We start from the raw sequence: 17,032 nt of genomic DNA, 5'->3' as shown, positions 1-17,032 counted from the left end.
GTTGGAGTAAGGATGTTGTGCTAAGAGAAATAAGCCCTCCACAGGACAAACACTGTTGGAAAATCCACATATTTGAAGTTCCTAGGGTAGTCAAGTTCATCAGGACAGGGAAGAGAATGGTAGATGGCAGGGGCTGTAATGGGGATAAAATGGGCAGTTACTGTTTAACACCTGAAGAGTTAACAATTTTTCAAGAAGAAAGTTCTAGGGATGGATCGTGGTTCTGGTTGAAAACACTGTGAGTATGTTTGATGTCACTGACTGTGTACCCACAGAGAGTTCATGCTGTGTGTATTTTATCATAATTTTAAAAAATGTTCTTGAAAGAAAAGGATCATATGAGGTACTTTTAGGATGCTAAATCTAAACCATATTTTAAAATGTGGGTATGATAATACAGTTCTTACCTGAATGAAAGTTTAATATAAATCCTGTTCAAAGACCTAAGTTTTCATGACAACATTTGAAAGTACTTCCTAGAACTAAAAGCCACTCATTCAAATAAACCTTTATTATCTTTAGAAATCATTTTTTTTTTTAAAAAAAAAAAAGGAAGCTCCTTGGTCCTGTAGCAGTGTTTATAAGAAACACATTTATTAGGGAAATAGTGTTCTCTCAAGTCTTTGTTTCTTTTAGGCAAGAAAGAGAGTTGTTTTCCTGGATGTTTGTGGGAAGCTTTTGTTAAATGCACCCAACTAGAGTGGAGAGGTTAGAAGACATTGTCTGGAACTAGATTGGTTCTGTGGGGTTGCTGTGTTTTAGCAGGAGCCTTAAAAGCATACAGGACATCTAGATAACTGGAAAGTATACTCTCTAATATGTGATTTAGGTGATAAATATGTAAATGTGAATTTCTTATGGTTTGTAGTTCGTATATGACATGAATATCACAAATACATGATCCTAGCAAAGAAAGCAATTTTAAAATGGCCTTTTAAAAAATTGCAGTTACCAGAAACCATAAGAATTATGTATTAAACGTCTGTCAGTTTGTTATCATGTCCCTGCGGTGGGTCTGTGTGAATCTCCTGGGGGCAGTATCATGCTGTGTTTATCTCTGAATACCCAGTCTCCATTGCTTGTGCTCACACAGTAGATACCCATAATGTTTTCTCAAAGAACATGAACAAGATTTCCCTACCCATCTCTATTGCCACTTAATAATTTCTCATCCTCTCTGTTCTTTATCCTCAATTCTGAATCCGTGTTTATTGCCACCAGCCAATCTAACCAGAATTGCTGTGAAATCAGTTTTTAAAGAAAAATTCATCTAAATAATTCATTTCATTCATTTTTCTCTCTTGTACACCATCTCCAAGTAATTATCCATCCTTTTTCTTCTCTTGAGCCCTCTTGCTCCTTGTCTTTCCCAATCTTATGTCCTACAGACAAAATTGAAACTGCCTAGTGGGAGTTCCCATCTAGGCCTTATTTCATCAAGATGTAAATCCCATCTTACCCCTACATTCCTTCCTTCTAGTTTCTGATGGACAGGTTTCTTCCTGTCCTTATGATTTTTGAAAGCGCAAATAATATATACATACATCATAGAGGGAATTAATTACACTCCTTCTGATGCCAGCTTTGGTTTTCTATGAGATTTTCAGCTGAACCCAGGCAGATCATGACAGGTGACAAGGAAGTCCATAGTGCTTGGTCATGCAATTCTCCTCCTCTCCCACAATTCTGGCCCGCCATCTGTAGCCACATTGCTCAGTTCAAGCATCTGGGTCTTAGTGAGTGATTGAAGCCATGCATTTTGCTTCAACATACCAATTATTTATCCCTACTATGTGCCACGTGCTGTACCAGAGGATTTACATAGTTTTCTAGCTCGGTTTTAACAAGTGGTTTCGAGATGAACATCTCTAAGTGACAGGTGGACCACGCATCCTCAGTTGTTAGGATTTCAAATGGGACATTTATTATCATTCTCATTACTCTATTTTATAATATATATTCTGTCTTATGGCATAAGCAAACTATGGCAGAGGGCTTTTCCCCCTTATTGCATCTCTTTTATAGTATATAAAAAAGTACTACAATCTAAAAGTGCTTCTCTGATGTACAATATTTCATATAATTCTGACAATGTTATGATAGCAAACTATGCCAGAAATTTTTTCCTTGTTTGTATCTCATTTATATTACACAAAAAGTACTACTATTTAAAAGTGCGTCTCTGATTTACAATATTCCATATAATTCTGACGATGTCATGACCTTCTGTTTGGATCATAGACATGTTTTGACTACAGCAGAGTTGAGTGGCGCTTTCAGAATGGTTATTGTTTTGCCATTAAAAGATTTAACAATTGTATGACATTTAGATAAAATTTACTGCTCATGAATACTAATAAGTCTTTTGATTGTCATTGGCTGTTAATTTTATAGTCAGCATCAGATCATTGTGTTTTCCCTTCAACCAGTAACAACATAATTTAAAGCGCACAGTTAGTATAGATTGTTTTTTTACAGAGTGATGCAGAAGGTGTGATAATGTATATAAATGAACAGTGATCTATTCTGGCAAATGACTTAATTGCTTCCAAGTCAGAGACCTGGATGCTTGATCATTTAGAAAGGGAAAAAAATGTTTACAGTTGATAATAAAATTTAAACTAATTCTTTTAATCAAATAATTAATATCCATTAGGTATATACCAGAGATGCATATTATAGTCCAGCTTGTAGTACAGCAGGATCAGACTTGTCTTCAGAGCACTTAGAAGTCTCATGTAGATACTACAAATTCATTTAGCAAATATTTACTGAGTACCTACCATGTGCCACTCATTGTTGACAGGGTGGTACCAATGGCTCATTTCTGTGGATGGTGCTGCTTAAGAATTGTAAATATGTCCCCACATTTCATGGATTACTAGAGATTGAAATTGGAAAAGTGCTTTTTATTTTGCCTGAATATAAATGCACGATATTTTCCTAATTAGAAAAATGAAAGTTAAATTCATGAGACTTCACAAGGTGATAGAATTTGATTTCTGTAATGAAAACAGATCCACATATAAAATTTTTTTTCTATTAAGTACAAATTTTTAAATCATCCTGAGGGGGTCTATTTTTTCATATTTTAATGCTTATAAAGATTGCTGTGATGGTAAATATAATTTAAGGTTAAAAAAAAATACCAGCTCATTGGGTCTATTGTTCACACCATAAAGGCACTGCCTGACAAGGTTTGGCAGTGTTTGGACACATTTTGGTTGTTGCTTGAGCAAGGGCTTAGAAGGAAACTGCTGGAATCTGGTAGGGAGAGGCTAAGGGTGCTGGTAAACCCCTGCATTGTGTAGGACAGCCTTCCATAACCAGCAGTGTATGCCACAGCATGCCATGATACCATGACTGAGAAAGTAGTATTTATTTATGTGCTTATTTTTGGTTTTTTGAGATAGGGTTTCTCTGTGTAATAGGCCCTGACTGTCCTGGAACTCCCTCTGTAGACCAGATTGGCCTCCAACTCACAGAAATCCTCCTGCCTCTGCCTCCCAAGTGCTGGGATTAAAGGTGTGCACCAGCACCACACAGCCTGAGAACTAGTTTTATTGTGTGTAGTGAAAAGCATATGAACATTGTATGTAATATGATGCACTAGAGCGTGGTTTCCAGTTTCACTTAGCCACTAGAAAACAGGTCAAAATTTTCTAAGAGCTCATATATTGAAAGTAGAGATGACAGGTTGAAAAATTACAAAAATAAGATGCTGTGTTCTATAATGGAGCTAAGTGGCATATCTCTTTCCTGAGTGGGTCAGAGAAGACTTGACAGGAGTTGGTGTTTGAGTGGTTTGAAATTCTGCTCAAAGTTTAGCAGAACCTTAATCAGATACTAGTCTGCAAAAGACAGCTCAGACAGAAGGAGTAGAGTATGTGTACAATAGACTCAGAGTTGTTGAATAGCAAGGGTGGTTGAAAGGAGGCTGGACTTAGAGGTACAGTCCTGCTTTAAAAGGGCCTTGAGTCCATGGAGTGTGAGGTTTATCCTGAGGATGAGGGTGTAAAACATGGAACCTGCATTTTCCAAAGACCCTCCTGAGTGTCATGTGACAGGTGGAGAAAAGCCTTTTAGAAAAGATTGAAAGTGACCCAGAAGATCATGAAAATAGGAGATACCATGGGAAGGTCTTACTGACAGGGCTTCATGTCTTCACCAGCTGCAGTTCTATGAAAGAAAAACAATCAGATAAAGATGTATTTCACTCTGGTGTCTTCATGGTTGGTGGAACTTAACTGGGATTAAAGTACATGGAAGAATGGGTATTGGAAATAAATTTTCTTCAAAAAAATGGATGAATGGATGGATTATGATGTGTGGGGGTATATTTTGGCATGGAACCTTAAAGGCTATTTGTCTGGTTATGATTACCATAAATAACAAAACATAATGGCTCAAGAAAAGAGAAATGTATTTATAAACAGCTCACTGATTCTCTTCCTTCCTCCCCCTCTCTCTCATCTATAACTTCTAGAGTGTAGTCATAGAACAGACCTCATAGGGTTGATATAACCAAAAGTGAACCAAAGAACAAATAATTGAGTATTTTAAGACATTTGAAATGTCATAGAAGTTAAACATTCTTGGGGGTGATAGTAAGCATTTACCATGATAAATGTTTGTATACCCAAGTTGGGCTCCTAAAATCGCTCATTTGGATAGCTTTTGAATAACACTGGCTGAGTTGAATAGATTGCCTCTGGTGTGCTTTAGATTAGTTTTTGTTTTTAGTTTTTGACTTTTCATTATTCAAGTGTGTTCTTTTTTTTTTTTTTTTTTAAGGAAAAAAAAAACTGTTCTTGCATTTAAAAAGCCCTGTATGCCTGACTCCTTAGGTGTAAACCTCCTGTGGTGGGCATTGTTTATAATTCTGCTGTAAGGAAAATAAAAGTCAGGTGCCAGTTTTAAAATGTCCACTGCAAGTGTATTCATGAATAACATGAGAAGGAAAACAACTGTAAAATGTTTGCATCGAAAGGTTTTTACCATGTGTTTGAGCCTTCTCCATCTATCAACTCTGAGCAGGAGGCAGTGGAAAGTTTCCTAGGATTGTTGCTACTAACATGTTATGAAGGTCTTTTTTCCTCTCGTGTGTTCAGTACAGGATCCACTTAATGTTGGCCTAAGTCCCAGCAGACCGTTGGAGATAAAGCTGTTATCCTTCCACTGAACATTATTCTGGGAAAGTATTTATAAAATTGAGCCTTGTTGCACCTGGTGACCTCCCTCTCTAAAGGAAGGAAAGCACTGAATGGGTGGAGACTGTGCCCATTGAATTTAAATGAAGCAGTGTGTTTAGCAGCAGGGCAAGGCACACAGTACTTCACTGAGTGCCTTGATGATTTTGTGCATTGATTCGATCTTGACCTCTGAAAGAAATGTTGGTGGGTAAGCTCAAGAAGTCCACAGTCACATTGGGTGCTCTGCTCTTGTTGGCACAGTATTTTTTTCTTAATTTCTCAATAAAACTTCTAGTTATTTTAGGATTAGTCTGAAGTATTTGGTTGCTGTTGTGTTTCCTCCAAAGTTACTATGACTAGAACTTGGTGGCATTAGCTTAAGACATTACAGATAATACTTACAGGGAAGTTATATACTTAATATTCATTTTTTACTTCCCCCCTACCCCCAATATGCAGGACCAAACATGCAAGGTGAACATTTTACCACCCAGCATATCCTCAATCCATGTGCTTAACTGCTAAAGAAATTTCATCAGCAAGAAAAAGAATAGTTGAAAACCATTTTTTAAAACTTAGTCCTTTACCAAGTCTACCAAAAGTAGAAAACCCTTGGGAGAAGAGTGCCATGTAACATTAAAGTATCTTTAAAAATAATTTTTCACTGCCTGAGATTCATACTATTTATATTTTGGTGAACGTGGTATTGCAGACCATCATATTTAAACATTTACCAGATAGTTTGCTGGTTTCAGATAGCATTGCTTCTGATTTGTTGCTTTCTGGAAATTTCCAACAATTTCTTTAATTGATCAAACAAGATAAAAGTTAAATAAACTCACTCTCAATTTTGTTCCAAACAAACCAGGATATGTTTTTCAATAGTCCTCTCCATTTCCTTGAGATATGATCAAGTGCCTCTTCCAAAATTAACCTGGTGTTTAGTTGGCCACTCTGGCCTCACAGATATTTTGAGCTTTTTCCATAGTAGTACAGTTTAAGATCTCATTATCATTCATTATACAAATGAAAGCTTTTCTGTTCGTATTAATGATAGGATATTTTGCTAACTTAGAAATCTGGTAGGGATTTTAGTTAATCAGATAGTTTATGTATAATACAGTAGGTACTTTGCAAAACCAAAGTAACAGCCTGCTCCTCACACACTACCATCTGTTGTCGGTGTACAACGAACCTTCCTGTATTGAAGTCGCTATATCAAAAACAATTGCAGCTCAATAAGATAGTACACACAAAATTCATTGGACTGTGTCATTCTGAATTTTCATGGTTATTTAGATAAGTATTGGTCACATAATCAGAAAGCTCTTTCTGTTGCCAATCAAATTTAACTTTGAGGTATTATAAACTATCTGGAAACTGGAGATCACTTACCAGTTTATCAGTTTGTTCAGTTGGGAATGGTCCATGCCTTTTATTTTATTTTATTTATTTACTTTTTATCTTACCTCTTTTTTTCCCCTCCATTTTTTAATTTAAATGAGAAACAAGATTGCTTTACATGTCAATGCCAGTTCCCTCTCCCTCCCCAAAAGCCGGTTCATGCCTTTTAAATAAGAAAAAAGTGGTATCCCACCTGTATGCAGTTCCATGTGTAGTATATTCAATTTTAAGTAATGGAAAATACATGAATAAGAGGCAGTAATACAGTGGAGTGCAGGCTTTGTAGTAGTAATTAATCCCAGCCATTCTACCAGTTGCCTGTTTTTAGCTTCTTTATCCTCTAGTTTGTGAGTGTCCTAATGCCCATTTTATAGGCATACAGTAAGTGATGTATATGTCTTTGTCATCTGGCAGAGAACATGACATGACAGTCAGGAAAAGTGTTAGTAATTAAAGTTTGTGCCTAAAATACATTAAATTATTGATCATTTCAGAGAAAACGATTTTAAATGATTCATAGTATACATAAATGATTCATAGTATATATGAAGTGATTTTTAGAATGTTTATAAAGGCTGAAAGGGTATATGTTAGCATTAACATCTAAAGTTAAGGAAAAACAATTGGGACTTTGTTCAGACAATTCCATTAGCTAAAATGTCACTTTCTTTCAACAGGCTCAGCACTGTGTACCTACAACATAAAGCCTTCTGAATACACTCTGTCTGCAAAATCCGCTGGGCTTTGCCCCAAACTACCAGTCCCAGCCAGGTAAATTTAATTGCACAGTTGTTAACTTATAGCCTTTGTTTTCATAGGTAAACCTAACACGGTGTTGTTCTGAGAAAATTATCATTTGATGATGCCTGTTGCTAGGGCCATTACTTTGATAATAAGATTTTAAAAGTAGAAATAAATGTTGACAACTTTTATATTTTAATCTTTAAAAAATGTACTCACAAACAACTGCTCTTGTTCTTAGATATTTTGAATTTCTTTCAGGGGCTTTTCGGTATTTTTATTTTCAGTCCTTTTTTTTTTTTTTTTTCCCGAGACAGGGTTTCTCTGTGGCTTTGGAGGCTGTCCTGGAACTAGCTCTTGCAGACCAGGCTGGTCTCCAACTCTCAGAGATCCACCTGCCTCCACATCCCGAGTACTGGGACTAAAGGTGTGTGCCACGACGCCCGGCTCAGACCATAATTTTTTAAGTATGCAAAACTGCTAAATCATTGTCAATTCTGCAACAAATTTAGGAACCAGTTCTCACTGTCCCTATAGATGCTTTGAAGTTGATCCTAATAATACTTAATGAAAATATTTATTGCTTTGTATTTTAAAATTATGTGAGTGATTATTCTCCACAGGTTGTTTAGGTTATATTCTTTAGGAGTATCCTCAGTGTTAGGGCATTCTCTAAGTTTTATCCAAAATCTTATTTAGCAAACATTTATTATTAAATACCAGCTGCATGTAATAAACGAAAGATGAAGAAATGCTCTTTGGCGATGGCTTACAGGATTTAGAAGTAAAGCAATCATTAGCATGATGCATAGAATTTTTTTAAAGATACAAATACTCAAGCATTGTAGAAAATGCTCTCAAAAATTATGAATATATGTGTATATGTTTAGATATGCATATACTTCAAGTATCTTATCTTTCTAACAGTGTGACCTAGGAAACCTCTAGAAAATTGACTAGAAGTCACTTTTATATCTCAGTATATTATATTGGACCAGTAAGTGAAAAATTAAGGATTTGAGAACATGAAAGCAGATCATGTTGACTTTAGTATGACTTATGCGGTAACTTGTGCTTTATTAACTTGAATTTTAAATTGTCTTTTTCGAAGTACAAAAGGACACAGCTGTCAAATTGATTTCTAGCTCTTTTAGCCTTGTCAAGTTGCTACTGAAAATCAAAATTTAAAGACTGTAGGCATAAAACTAAAGGGACTGTTTCAGAAGAAACTTGGGAAGGATTTAAAAATTACAGCCACGCAGGAGATTACATTCATGGGATGGAAGTGAAGGCCGCTAGGGAGGCCACAACAATGAAGCCAAGGAGGTGCTTTGGATCCAGTCATTGCAGAAAATTCATTAATATAAAAACAAGCAGAGCTAGGCCTGCTGGTGTGGCCTATAATCCCAGACAAGAGGCTGAGCCAGGAGGATCTCAAGTTCAAGGCCTGAGCCAAGTAGCAAGTTTGAGGCTAACCTGGGCAATGTAGTCAACCCTGTCTTGGAGGTATAGCTCTACAATTCAATGGAGAAGAGAAAAAATTTATATGAATATCTACCCAACTTTTAAAATCTGTTTTAAATATATATTTTGAGTATAGAATCATTCTTTCTAGGCTAAAACATATTATTTAAAAAAAATAATAATTAGAAAGTCCTGGGAATGGGAATGAAGTTACTTTGCTCCTACATAATTGTGGGTGGGTGGAGGTGTAGCTCATATCACAACCCTACCCCCCAACCTCTCATTCTGCCATATTGGGCAACACCTGTTCTGGTTGGCTGGCTTTCTTTCTTTCTTTCTTTCTTTCTTTCTTTCTTTCTTTCTTTCTTTCTCTTCCTTCCTTCCTTCCTTCCTTTCTTTCTTTCTTTCTTTCTTTCTCTCTTTCATCTACCTATCATCTATCAGTCATCTATCCATCCATCATCCATCCATCTGTCTGTCTGTCTGTCTGTCTGTCTGTCTGTCTATCTGTTTAGACAGAATCTCACTATGTAGCTCTGGCTAGCTTGAAACTCACTCAATATGTAGACCAGGCTGGACTAGAACTTAGATTCCTCTGCCTCTGCGCTGTAAGAGCTGGGATTAAAAGTATGCACCACAGTCAGTAGCCCTGTCTAAATATACATGTAGGTGTGGGGGTGTGCCTCCAGAGGCCGGAGAAGCATGTCAGATCCACTGATACTGGATCGAGTACTGATGTGCGTGTGGGAGACTGAACTCATGGGAAGGCAGGAAATTCTCTTAATTGCTGATACTTCTCCCCTGTCTCCTCATCCCCTCCTCCTGGGAACATAGCATTCTTCTAGGACAGAGCGGCATGAACTTGGGTCCAAACAACTCATGATTTCTAAACTTGATTTTGAAATATTATGTTGGAAAGTAGAAAGAGGACACATCAGTCAAATGGATTTCTTTCCATCTTGTCAAGTTGCTAATCCAAATCAGAACTGAAAATCTGTAGACTTAAAAGTAAAGGACTCTTTTTAACGATATTCAGTAAGAAAGACCTAGAATTTATAAGTCTGTGGGTGACTTTGTCCCATTGTTCTATTTAACAACTGGAGTAAGTCTCTAGGTATAAATCCAGTTTATCTGTGAATAAATGGGAATGTTCACAAAATTGTTTCAAGGCTTAAGATAATGCCCACTTTTGTTCTTGGCACCCAGCTTGGCAAGTATTATGTCTCCCTACTTCTAGATCCTTTTCCTTTGCCCAGACCTTCCTGGGTGCCCAGAGACCTGATGATGACAGTCCCTGCCTTAGCAAGAGCAACCATAAAATAATTTGCAGTAAAACACTAAGAGCATGTTAAAAGTCAGCAAATAGCTAAAAAAAGACAACAGTTTATCGAAATTCATACCTCTGTTGGTGAAATGCCAAGTGGAGTGGCGATATGGAGGAGAGCCACCCTGTCTGCTTGCAGTGGTATTACATACATTTGGGAAAAACAACAGTAACAGAAACAATTTCTCAGTTGGTTCACTTATTTTGGTTACTTTTTGATACCAGAAAGGTTGCTAGGTGCTGGGTAAGTAATACTGTAATACTGAGGTGAGAAATTAATAATCAAGAAAAAGTATTATCTATCCATAATTTCAAGTAGGAGATTGATGGATGAATTAATATTTGCAAGTCACTTACTATGTGCTTACTACCAACATGTGATTTCTCATATGTATTACATCATGGAACCCTCAGAAATCTGTGCAGGTTTTGCCCCTAGTTTGTAAATGAGGAAAATGGAAGATGAGAGAACATAAGTTACCCAAGGCCACAAAGTAATTACTGAGTCAGAATTCGAGTCTAGATCTTATAGGATCTCTATAATCATTGCTGTTTCTAGAGTATATAAAAGTGGAAGAAGAGAGGAAAATAAAATGAAATGTACAAAGGGTACTTTATGTAACTGTGAGATTCTTGACTTATTTCTTGCTTTTTATATGCTATAGGGGATCTTTCTAGAATCATTTAATGCTATTCTTTTCTCAAAACATACAGCTAGAAATCATATGTGGTTGTTTTTAGCTTGGGGTTCTAAAATAGTTACTGAGATACTGATCCCTGCTTCTCTCATGAAGGACATGGACCCAGTTACTGGGTACTGTTTGTCCTGCTTTAGGGACTGTGATAGTCAGGACTCAAGGGAAGTGGGCAGTAGGTTTGCCAATGTTTGCCTACAAGTAGCTAATTTGTTTTAAATCTTTAAATCTTGTTGACTAATGTTTCAGTAATGTGAAATGCCAGGACCTATAGGAGCCACATTGGCCTCTTCAAGATGCATTAGTCTGTGTCTTTGAAAAAAAGATAAACTTACTGTAAAGAAAATTCTTTATGTGTGTCCTCTTCATTAAAAAGCACAGACTATGTCATATAGGTTATGCAGTAGTGCAGACATGATCTCATACACCATGTTCTCAGAAGTGTTTTCTCAGAGGTATATGAAATGAGATAATGCATTTTGGATTCATTATGTTAAATGTCAAAATATAATAGAAGCATTTTGATGTCAGAAGTGCTCAAAAGGATTCTGTGAGAGTAAAATGAAGGTTTATCCAAGGATGAAATTTTCAAAGAAAAAAATTAATCAATAAAAATTTTAAATAAACTAAGCTTTTAAAAAGAGAAAAGAATCCAAAACTGATATGGTGGCTTATAAATAACTTATAGTTCCAGGCCCTGGAGAAGTTGAGACTGGAAGATTGTTATGAGTTTGAGGCTAGCCTGGACTGCAGAATGAGGTTGAGTATCAGAAACCAAACAACAGCAACAAACTAATTCCAGAGGCCAGGAATGTAGTTCAGTGGTAGAGTCTGATGCAGAGTTCCATAGGAAGGGAGGGAGGGGAGGGGAGAAGGGAGAGGAGGAGGAGAGGGGGAAGAAAGGAAGGCAGGCAAGCGATTCCAGTGCTTTTCACTTCACAGCTAAATATTTAACTTCAGTTTTGAAATGAATAATGGATCCATAAATTCTCTCCTATTTATCTTTTATTTGTTTTAATTAAAAGCAGGTTTTTACTAGACAATGCAGTTAACCAGTTTTTGGTATTTTTATAGTTTTAAATTTAGAGCACCGGGTATTTTTTTCATTAATATATGGTAAATTTAGAGTTACAAGTCATTTTTTTCATTAATATACGGTAAATTATAGTGTCACTGTTATTTTGCCCCAATTCTTTGAGGGTTTTTTACAAAAGTACTCTTTGGAGTTGGCCAAGTGACTTGAAAGGAAAAGTTCAGCACAGACCTCACTTGACATTTCTTCCTTAATAGAAGGGTTGGGATTTTAAAAGTCCAGTCTTTTCCTTTTCAAGCTGCTCTCTTAGTCTGAACATCACAAGGAAGTCAACACAGACTACTGGCTATGCTGTTCCTCAGAGTTGGAATCATTGTCTTATGGGTGACAGTGTTGATGGCGATGATCTGAAGTGACACTGCCACACTTTCAGCGAACAGGCCAGAACTGAGAAAGACAATGGTTTGCAACTGCAGTGTCAGGAGAATTGGGGCTTAAATTAATATCTTATAGGCAAAAATAAAAAAATAAAAAAATATGCAGGGTGACGGAAACTAGTGGATACTATCAACAAGAAAAAGGACCTTACAGGTAGGTCCCTTCCAGGGTAAAGGTGGGGGCAAATGCATTCAGCTAAAGCTGCATGACGGGCCAGTACACACAAAGGGTAGAGATGCAGATGACGAAGAACAGAGAACATTTGGATTTTAAAGATGCATAGTCAGCCTTGAGATTTATATATATATAGTTGGAAGTATGCTTGGACAGAGAATCTCTCCAGACATTAGGAAAAAGAAAACCTGTCAGTTATAACAGAGTTACCAGTTTAAAGACTTCTGCCCCAAATCAGCCTCCATTGACTTCAAGATATATAGCTAATCCATTTACATTCCTATAGTGTTTCTAACTAGATCCATTTCACTTAAAGGTATTCTGTATTTGAAACCTTTTCTCATCTTTAATGGCATAATGTTTATTCAAGAAACAATTGCTCAAAATGTCCTAGCCTCCTGCAATTAAAAAAAAAATTATTAGGTCTTTGGTATTAATTCTAGGAAGCTCATTTAATGCCATTTTAGAAGTATATACCAATACAATACAGGTACATAGAGATGGGTTTTTAAAAAGATGAATATTCCTTTATATTATTACATCATGTTTGAATATATTTTACCGAACTGTCACTAAGGTAAGGCTTCGTCTTTAAAATTATTTTGTTTCAAAAAGTTAAGTAGTATGGATGATGTTTCTTATTGCCATTCATTTTCATTGTCTAACATTTAATGAAAACAGTCTACTCATTCTGATTTCAAGAGGGAAAAGTTTTTTCAAGGAAGGAAACAAAGAGTATTTTGCTTCAGGTTAGTTATGTTTTCCTAAGACTAGGAGCCTTAAAATTTGATGCCCAGACATGTAATCTTACCCACTAGGTAGATGAATATTTAAGAACGAGAACATATTTACAACTCTCTAGTCCACGCTAGTATGTTATATTAGACCTGCTACCTGTCTGACTATCAGCTCCAATGGTGTGAGGTTTGTGTTAAGATGGCCAAATTTTAACTTATTTTACCCATGTGTATTTATACATATGTATTTATATGTATGGGCTTTCCTGAAATTCTGAAGTTCTCTGGCTCACAGTGTTGTCATTGGTTAGATGTGTACATATGTATTATCCTCTCAGACGTTAAAGCAGATCCATGATATTAAGCCAATTAAAATCATGGCTCACATACACACACATCTATGTTCTCTCACAAGTCACAGCTGTGGTACATGGAAGCTTGAATTAAATGATAAACTTGTTGGCTGTTTTCCCTTTTCCTAGACACATATTATCATTTGTATGTGATATAGGCATATTATATATCATACACATAACATGTGCAGAGTAAAGAAATTTGCTGGAATATAGTTAGGTAGTAGTGCAGTTGTCTAGCATGCCTGAGGTCCTGGGTTTCAATTCCAAGCACTGAAAAGGGAAAGAAAACAGTCGAGAATTCCATGACCCTAACAAGTCATGTATTTTTCACCTTTTAATAGAGTGTTTTGTTGTTCCCATATTTGTATGTAATCTTTTATACAGAGATACCACCATTACATTATTTATACTTTCACCATGTATTTCTGTATTATAGACATTTCTATAGATTAGTTCTCATGGCTGTTTTAATTTGCTGTTTGTTAATGTCTTGGCATGCTTTTGTTTATATGAGGGTATATAAGCTTGTGCCCTATACACCTTTATTAATATGAGGTTTCCTATGATATTTTCAAAGAGGAAACATTCTATTAATGGTGGCCCATTTCATGTAAAAGCATGTGTGTGTGTGTTTACTTTTAAGTTGCTTTTGGCAAAAGTTCATTTTCCATTCAATGAAGGACATGCATGTAAACTTTGCCATCGGCCTCTGGTAGATGTGCAGAGTTGAGAAGTCTCGAGTGTTTTGGTTTTGCTTCCGGTAGTTCTCCATGTTTATGTGTGTATTTGTTTTCAGAAGGGGGGGGTAATGTCTTCTGTTAGAATATGCACTCCACCCTCTTTGATAAGCTCTGGTAAGATTGGCATCAGTACACATAGCAGTCATCTTCATAGCGCACAGCACTTAGCTCCCATGACGTGGAGGGTGGAGTGTATCACAGCCATATTCACCTTTCATTTGTGTGTTTGATGTGGCATTTATATTAAGTAGGAGTAATTTTTTTTCTGATTTTTTTTTCTTGTGTCACCAGTGCACCTATTCCATTCTTCCATCGCTGTGCTCCTGTGAACATTTCCTGCTATGCCAAGTTTGCAGAGGCCCTGATCACCTTTGTCAGTGACAATAGTGTCTTACACAGGCTGATTAGTGGAGTAATGACCAGCAAAGAAATTATATTGGGACTTTGCTTGTTATCACTAGGTAATTGTTTTTCTCATTATTAGCTGTTTCATAGTACTGCAGAAGGCTGCTGTCTTTAGCCAAAATATGCATACATCTGGGGATACGTGTAAAGTGTTTGACTACCCATGGCCAAAATAACTGTTTCAGATTACATATAGTTATAAATATATACATAAAAGTATGTATATGTATATATCTGAAACTCATGTCACTTCTTTTTCCTTTCATTAAAGACTTGTTTCCCCAAACTTTGGTTACTAAATCATTGATTAACTTTAATGTTAGTAGAAGGCTCCTTTTAATGATTTAGATGTGATTCCAAAGGTATATTTATATATAAAAGAGGCTACGTGCTCTCTTATATATTCTAAGAACACAGGTTACTTTTGAAGTGTGTAATTTTATTTTTATTGCTATAGTTCATAGTATTACTGCCTTGCTGGGAAAAATAAGAAATCTCCACTTGTTAGCCACAGAATTATTTAGTCAATAATTAGATAATAAAATCAATTCTATTTTCAAGATGAAAAAAACTACCTATATTATTCTAAAACTGTTTAAGGGCATATCAGAGTTTGCACGCCTTAATTGGGAGACACAAGCTAGTATCCACCAAACTATTTCATTGCATAAGTAAAATTAATATTTAAGTATGTTTAATAGCAGTTGTATTCATTGAGAAGATACAGGCTGTATTTCCACCTTTCCTATCACTAGAGAGTGTTTCCTTTTTTACATAGTTGGTACTTAACTCAATTAGTAATAATGTTTCCTTATGAAAGTCTAGCTTAGGGATATTTGAAGGGCTCCCATATGTTTTTTCGTTCCTATACATTTATTGCAAAAGTAGTATCTTAAAATTCCTAGACCAAAACCTAACCATTTATTTAGCTTTGCAAATGGCCTAAAAAAATATGATGACTTCATATAATAATATATAATAATCACTCTTTTCTGAAATAGTTGAATGCTTTAACCAAAAACTACATACAAACTTTAAGATTAATAACACTAATGTGAATTCATTGGAATTCCTCTTTTATTAGACTATCTTTCCTTTGAGGCATAAGAATATAATATAAATTCAAGATAACTTTGTTCATTTGTTTGGAGATGGGCCTTTAGATCATTAAATATTTATAAAGTATTATTTCAGAATTATGTTTTTCACACAAGGGTTAACTGTCCTCTTTTTTGGGCATTTTAATTATAATTTTGGCACATTTGAGTTTAATTTGGGATAGGTAAGGGAGTTGGCTAAGTGACTCACCTTAATCTTTGCTCTTTTCTGAGGAAAAGCTTTGCAGTCAGTTGAGGAATGAGGTCAGAGCATTTGGCTTTAGCAGGCTTAAGGATATTATACTATATAGGCTCAGACCCTCTCTTGGTGTTATAGAGTTAAATGTTGAATTAGAGACATTTGTCCTGGGACGATACAGGTTACTTTAATTGATTTCCAGCTACACATTACAATTTTTGTTGTTATTTGTTTTGTTCACCACATGGCATGTCATTCTCTACACTTCCTGTACTGATGTCTGTTTGCATGTCTGATGTCTTCCTGCTGGTGACTCCATGGCAGCCTCACTTATTGTGGAGTCACCATGTGCATTTGCATGTATTCTTTTCTGTAGTTTATAACCCACACAGTTAGGACCTTTGGTTTTCAGAGATGCTACTTAAGTGTGTGAGTTGTAATTTCAAAAGCAGCCCATTTCCTTTCTTTTCGTGGTCATGAACTAATAGCATCAAACTATTCCTGTAGGAAAAGCAATAGTTGCCTTTCTTTTTATATTCTCCAGTGTTTTTTAAATGATATTCTTTGTGTTCTCTGTCTTCCCTGTAGTTCTGTCCATGATTTTGATGGTGATTATCAGGTATATATCGAGAGTGCTTGTGTGGATCTTAACGATTCTGGTCATACTGGGTTCACTAGGTAAGTGATTTTTCTTCTTCTTCTTCTTCTTCTTCTTCTTCTTCTTCTTCTTCTTCTTCTTCTTCTTCTTCTTCTTCTTCTTCTTCTTCTTCTTCTTCTTCTCTCCTCCTCCTCCTCCTCCTCCTCCTCTTCCTCCTCCTCCTTCATTTTTATTGTACCTAACTAGTTTCATGGTAGTAAATAAAAATAAAAAGAAGAAAATGAATTTTTATTTTCCTGTGCTATTTCTCCTCCAGAATGAGTGTTTTATTTTTGCCTTGAGGGTGTCATAATTATATTCTCATTTCCTCATTTCACTCTGGTTAACACTTGAAGCTCATACCCTTTTCTGTGTGCGTGTGTATGAATACACAGC

The 17,032-nt window shown here is 36.0% G+C and overlaps 1 protein-coding gene across 5 annotated transcripts in view; it reads left to right on the top strand.

Annotated features, from left to right (window-relative positions):
• Slc44a1 (solute carrier family 44 member 1) overlaps nt 1–17,032 on the top strand; it is a 180,395-nt gene that overhangs the window by 83,139 nt on the left and 80,224 nt on the right. For all 5 annotated transcript variants that reach the window (XM_027403081.2, XM_027403080.2, XM_027403082.2 and 2 more), the window contains exons 5-7: nt 7,274–7,367; nt 14,590–14,759; nt 16,588–16,677. In XM_027403081.2, coding sequence (XP_027258882.1) covers nt 7,274–7,367; nt 14,590–14,759; nt 16,588–16,677 — 354 coding nt within the window. The remainder of the gene's footprint in view (nt 1–7,273; nt 7,368–14,589; nt 14,760–16,587; nt 16,678–17,032) is intronic.

The sequence above is a fragment of the Cricetulus griseus genome, chromosome 2, assembly GCF_003668045.3.
Source record: "Cricetulus griseus strain 17A/GY chromosome 2, alternate assembly CriGri-PICRH-1.0, whole genome shotgun sequence".
NCBI classification, from domain to species: domain Eukaryota; kingdom Metazoa; phylum Chordata; class Mammalia; order Rodentia; family Cricetidae; genus Cricetulus; species Cricetulus griseus.
The sequence above is the reverse complement of the archived record's forward strand: the minus strand, read 5'-3'. Positions and strand labels throughout refer to the sequence as shown.